The sequence below is a fragment of the Chiloscyllium plagiosum genome, chromosome 32 (genome assembly GCF_004010195.1).
Source record: "Chiloscyllium plagiosum isolate BGI_BamShark_2017 chromosome 32, ASM401019v2, whole genome shotgun sequence".
In the NCBI taxonomy this organism is placed as follows: Eukaryota; Metazoa; Chordata; class Chondrichthyes; order Orectolobiformes; family Hemiscylliidae; genus Chiloscyllium; species Chiloscyllium plagiosum.
Genome location: NC_057741.1, coordinates 43,890,057 through 43,896,453, shown reverse-complemented (window position 1 = coordinate 43,896,453; position 6,397 = coordinate 43,890,057). Strand labels below are relative to the sequence as shown.

The following is a 6,397-nucleotide window of genomic DNA, read 5'->3' as shown; positions in this document are numbered from 1 at the left end:
ATAGCCCATATCCTGTCCTCCCTGTTCACCTGGTCAGAGGCATATGCAATCAGGCGGGCGTTGAGGACACAGTGATCAAGTTTGGGAACGGTCGATGTTAGCTCCATGATCTTGGCTTTCCTTGCAGCTAATAGGGCGACTAATGTGGCCTCACTGGTTGTACTCTGCAACATTCCAACAACTTGGTCAGAAACACACAGTCTCTTATCTCATTTCTATTAACCACTGGATTCCATGAAATGAAAGGTCAGGTGGACATGACACTGAGGAAGTCAATTTGTGTTCTCCCATCTTCAATAATATCGAATTGTTGGTAATTCGAGACTCTCACTGATCCTGGAATACTCTGGGTTGTTCTCAAATCGACTTAATTTTAATCGGAATCTGTCCGGGGAGCCCCACAGCATGGTCATGGATGCTCCAGTTTGCATTTTACACGTAAGATCATAAGGATACAGGAACAGAATTCGGTCATCCAGCTAATCAAGTCTAGTCCACCATTCAATCATGGTCCCCTTGATCCCCTTACTAATCAGAAACCTATCTATCTGCACCTTATAGACACTCTCAATGATTCAGCCTCTGTAGCCTTCTGTGACAAGGCGTTTCACAAAGTCACCCCCCCCCTCTGGCTGAAGAAATGCTTCCTTATCTCAGTTCTAAAGGATCATCCCTTCACTCTGAGGCTGTGTCCTTGGATTCTAGTCTCTTCTACTATTGGAAACATCTTCTCCATGTCTACTTTATCAAGGCCTCTCAATATTCTGTAAGTTTAAATGAGATTTCCTCTCATCCTACTAAACCCCAGCAAGTACAGCCCAGTGTCCCTCATACGACAAGCCCCTCATCCCCAGGATCATTCTTGTAAACCTCTTCTGGACCTCTCCAAAGCCAACACATCCTTCCTTCGATACAGAGCCCAGAACTGATCACAATTTTCACATTGTGATCTGACCAGAGCCTTATACAGCCTCAGCAGTACATCTCCACCCTTGTCTTCTAACCCTCTTGAACTAAATGCAGACATTGCATTTGCCTTCCTGACCGTTAACTGGACCTTCGTGTTAACTTTAAGGGAATCTGAAACCAGGGCACCTAACACTCTTTGTGCTTCAGATTTTCGAAGTCTTTCCCTGTTTCGAAAAATCCTATGCTGCAATTCTTCCTACCAAAGTACATAACCCTACCCTTTCCCACGTTGTATTCCATCTGTCGGTTCTTTGCCCACTCTCCCAGCCTGTCATAGAATCCCATGTATGGTTATGCATGGAAGCAGGCCATTTGGTCCATCAAGTTCACACTGACCCTCTGAAGAGCACTGACCCTTCAGCCCCACCCCCAACACTAACTCCACATTTCCTTTGGTAAACCCATCTAGCCTGCACATCCCTGGACACTACGGGTAATTTAATATAATGGATGCAGGTTTGCTCACTGAGCTGGAAGGTTCATTTTCAGACGTTTCATCACCATACTAGGGAACATCCTCAGTGAGCCTCTGGACAAAGCACTGCTGACGTTTCCTGTTTCCTATTTATAGGTTTGGGTTTCCTTGGGTTACCCAAGGGCTCAGCAGGTGAAGTCTCTGACTGGGGCTACAGCCCAGGTGTGCAGAGTTCAGGCTGATTGCTATTAAAGCAGAACCTACATTAGATCCATCACCATCAAAATGGCAGCAAATATCTAAGAACAAGGATTTGGGCTTGGAAATACTTCGCTGTTGTAAAGTTGTGAACAATTCAAAAGCTCAAACTTGATAATTATCAGAAAGAGGATACTCTAAATCCTGATAGCATCTCAACACGACCAATGCTGTACCTTCAGTAACATTGACTCTGATCTATCGATGCAATGAATGATGCACCAGGAACAGAAACATTGTAATGTATTGATACATGATAATTAAAACAGATATTTTCTGCATAATCCACTGAATCATTAGGAAGGATGTGTTAAAGAGAATAGGTTGTCAGTGAAAGTTGTGGGTACCTGGAGAACGCCTCCTCCCTGACTCTCTGGGTGATGGTGCAAGAAATGATCAGGAAGACCCAGCATTGCAGCCAACCAATCCAGCACGTTCATCTCCAGTTCGGTGCAGGCCGGGCTCGAAGCCTGGAATTGAAAACATCAAATTCATTTTCACACAAATATAATCTGAGTCTGACATTCATTCTGAAAGCCCAAAAATAATCAGGTTATGCATGTCATACCAAAGTGGTTTTGAAAAGAATGGGGAAGAGTTTAACAGGATTCCAAAGAGAGAGACAGAAAGAGAGAGAGAGACTGACAGATAGCGGAAGCCACAAATGTTTTCCATGAAGCAATAAAGGTTAAAAGTTGTTTCAAACTGTGAGAGAATTTGATCGAGAAATAGAAAGACCAATCTCTTCTGGCAAATGGATCAAAATACTGAGTTAATGTTCTGTGTCCTGCACAGACTGTTGCTGCTGTCAGTGGTGGAGGGAGTGGATGTTTGTGATGTGCTACCAATCAAGTTTCATTCTGAATGGTGTCAAGCTTGAGTGTTATTGGAGCTGCACTCATCTGGGCAAGTGCGGACTATTCCATTCAGAGGTTTTGTTACCTGCAGTGTACACTCTACAGAGAAGGGGTGATCAGGAGTAAGTTGGATAGCTCTTTCAGAAAGGTAGCACAAGTACAATGTGTCACTCTCCATCATATCAAACTCTCTGGTTCCTTTATCATGATAATGAACCTGTGATTGTCCCATCATAGTGACGCTGTTAACGACCGGCCATTTCTACAGATCAGGTAGGTCACAATTCCTGACAGGAATGTTCTTCAGCTTTGTCACTGGGAGATTGAAACCAATTTTAGTGAAAAAGGTTTTGTTCTGAAAAGTTTATAAACCAATGCTGTTAATTGTCCAGATCGTTGGGAAGAGCTGAACTTGGGAGACTTTCAACCAATTCATAAAGAAACCAACAATAATCATGATACAGGCGACAAGAGTCAGATTTACTGGCTGTGACCATTCTGACCTTTTAATCAGAACCAGACAAACGCAATGGTTATAAAACTCAACGAATATCTACAGATTCAATGATGTTCTCACAATCTTGACTGTACTTTATTACTGAACAGTATTACTAAAAGCTTCATTATATTTTTTGACAGTTCTTACCCAAGTGAATCCTAAACAGTTAATAGCATCTGCCAACATGTCCCCAAGTAAAGATGGCCATGATGTTAGAGCAGGAAAGTAGGCATGCATGTGGGGGCTCTGCCAGTGAACTACCTACAGGAACACAAAAACACACACAAAAGGTTAAAGTTGATCTTGATTGTACAGAACTCCATGCCGTAGCATCCAAACTGAATCTGAATCTCACATGGCGTGTGGGTGACCCAGACTAAAGGGGAACCAGTATAGTCAAGACAGTCACTTCTGGGGAGAAGTTGAAAGCTTAGTTATACCCTGGATATACAAAACATATAAAAGAGAGACAGACATGGGTAGAACATACTTTAAAGAAAGAGAGGAGTTTTCACATTAGGGATTTGAATTTTAATGCAAGGTTATTTTAAGCAAACATATTCATTCAGAGCATTTTCAGGAGTGACTGTATCTCCTTTCTTTACAACAATCTCTGAAATATTGTTTATTTAATTTGTTGTAATTTCTGATGCATACAGTAGGTGGAACAAATGAAACTGATGTGTAGCTGGAGGATTTAATAGATGTTTACATATTGATTATATATTCAATGCCCTGTTTTCCAGGGGATCATTGAGGAAGTCTTTGGAGTGTAATTGTCAGAACTTTCAAGGGATATTGTGGGTGAATGAGGTATTGCCTACTATGAAAGTTTGTTTTAATGTTATATATAATCTACATTATTAAAATATCAGTTCCTTTAATATCTGTTTGCATAAACAATAATTATAAATATCATAGAGTCACCGCGGAAACAGACCCTTTGGTCCAACCCGTCCATGCCAACCAGATGTCCCAACCTAATCTAATCCCATTTCCCACTATTGACCCATAACCCTCTAAACCTTCCTATTCATATACCCATCCAGATACCTTTTAAATATTGCAATTATACCAGCCTACATCCCTTTTATATCTTTGCCCTCCCACCATGAACCTATGCCCTCCAGTTCTGGTCTCCCCGACCCCATGGAAAAGACTTTGCCTATTTATCCTATCCATGCCCCTCATGATTTTATAAACCTCTATAAGGTCACCCCTCAGCCTCCCACACTCCACGGAAAACAGCCCCAGCCTGCTCAGCCTCTCCCTGTAGCTCAGATCCTCCAACCCTGGCAACATCTTCGTAAGTCTTTTCTGAACCCTTTCAAGTTTCACAACATCTTTCTGATAGGAAGGAAACCAGAATTGCACTCAATATTCCAACAGTGGCCTAACCAATGTCCTGTACAGCCGCAACATGACCTCCCAACTCCAGTACTCAATACTCTGACCAATAAAGGAAAGCATAGCAAATGCCTTCTTCACTATCCTATCAACCTGAGACTCCACTTTCAAGGAGCTATGAACCTGCACTCCAAGGTCTCTTGGTTCAGCAAAAGTCTCTCGAACCTTATCATTAAGTGTATAGGTCCTGCTAAAATTGACTTTCCCAAAATACAGCACCTTGCAATTTATCTGCCACTTCTCAGCACATTGGCCCATCTGATCAAGATTCCATTGTAATCTGAGGTAACCCTCTTCGCTGTCCACTACACCTCCAATTTTGGTGACATCTGCAAACTTACTAACTGTACCTCCAATGTTCATATTCAAATCATTTATATAAATGATGAAAAGTAGAGGTCCCAGCACCAATCCTTGTGGCACTCCACTGGTCACAGGCCTCCAGTCTGAAAAACAACCCTCCACCACCACCCTCTGTCTTCTACCTTTGAGCCAGTTCTGTATCCAAATGGCTAGTTCTCCCTGTATTCCATGAGATCTAATCTTACTAATCAGTTTCCCATGGGGAATCTCGTCAAACACCTTACTGAAGTCCATATAGATCACATCCACCAATCTGCCCTCATCAATCCTCTTTGTTACTTCTTCAAAAAACTCAATCAAGTTTGTGAGACATGATTTCCCATGTACAAAGCCGTGCTGACTATCCCTAATCAGTCCTTGCCTTTCCAAATACACGTAAATCCTTCCCTCAGGATTCCCTCCAACACCCTGACCACCACTGACATCAGGATCAGAAGTCTATAGTTCCCTGGCTTGTCCTTACCACCCTTCTTAAATAGTGCCATCACGTTAGCCAACCTCAAGTCTTCTGGCACCTCACCTGTGACTATCGATGATACAAATATCTCAGCAAGAGGCCCAGCAATCACTTCTCTTGCTTCCCACTGAGTTCTAGGGTACACCTGATCAGGTCCTGGGGATTTATCCACCTTTATGCATTTCAAGACATCCAGCACGTACTCCTCTGTATTTATGGACATTTTTCAACTTTTAACCATCTATTTCCTTACATTCTATATCTTCCATGTCCTTCTCCACAGCAAACATTGATGCAAAATACTTTTTAGTATCTCCCTCATCTCCTGCGGCTCCACACAAAGGCCGCCTTGCTGATCTTTAATGGGCCCTATTTGCTCCCTAGTTACCTATTTGTCGTTAATATATTTGTATAAACCCTTTGATTCTCTTTAATTCTATTTGCCAAAACTATCTCATGTCCTCTTTTTGCCCTTCTGATTTCCCCCTTCAGTATACTCCTACTTCCTTTATACTCTTCTAAGGATTCACTCGATCTATCCTGTCTATACCTGACATATGCTTCCTTCTTTTTCTTAACCAAGCCCTCAATTTCCTGAAGAAGGGCTAATGCCCGAAACGTCGATTCTCCTGTTCCCTAGATGCTGCCTGACCTGCTGCGCTTCTCCAGCAACACATTTCCACCTCAATTTCTTTAGTCATCCAGCATTGCCTACACCTACCAGCCTTCCCTTTCACCCTGACAAGAATATACTGTCTCTGGGCTCTCATTATTTCATTTTTGAAGGCTTCCCATTTTCCAGCCGTCCCTTTACCTGCGAATATCTGCCCCCAGTCAGCTTTTGAAAGTTCTTGCCTAATATGGTCAAAATTATCCTTCCTCTAATTTAGAACTTCAACTTTTAGATCCGGTCTATCCTTTTCCATCACTATTTTAAATCTAATAGAATTATGGTCGCTGGCCCCAAAGTGCTCCCCCACTGACTCCTCAGTCACCTGCCCTGCCTTATTTCCCAAGAGTAGGTCAGGTTTTGCATCTTCTCTTGGAGGTACATCCACATACTGAATCAGAAAATTGTCTTGCACACACTTAACAAATTCCTCTCCATCTAAACCTTTAACACTATGGCAGTCCCAGTCGATGTTTGGAAAGTTAAAATCCCCTACCATAAC

General features: G+C 42.3%; 1 protein-coding gene across 1 annotated transcript in view; it reads right to left on the bottom strand.

Annotated features, from left to right (window-relative positions):
* Nucleotides 1-6,397, bottom strand: part of hdc (histidine decarboxylase) — a 38,798-nt gene that overhangs the window by 25,118 nt on the left and 7,283 nt on the right. Inside the window, exons 3-5 of the mRNA XM_043674586.1 lie at nucleotides 3,146-3,259; nucleotides 1,990-2,112; nucleotides 30-164 (exon numbers count right to left, since the gene is read on the bottom strand). Of these exons, the coding sequence (XP_043530521.1) occupies nucleotides 30-164; nucleotides 1,990-2,112; nucleotides 3,146-3,259 (372 nt within the window). The remainder of the gene's footprint in view (nucleotides 1-29; nucleotides 165-1,989; nucleotides 2,113-3,145; nucleotides 3,260-6,397) is intronic.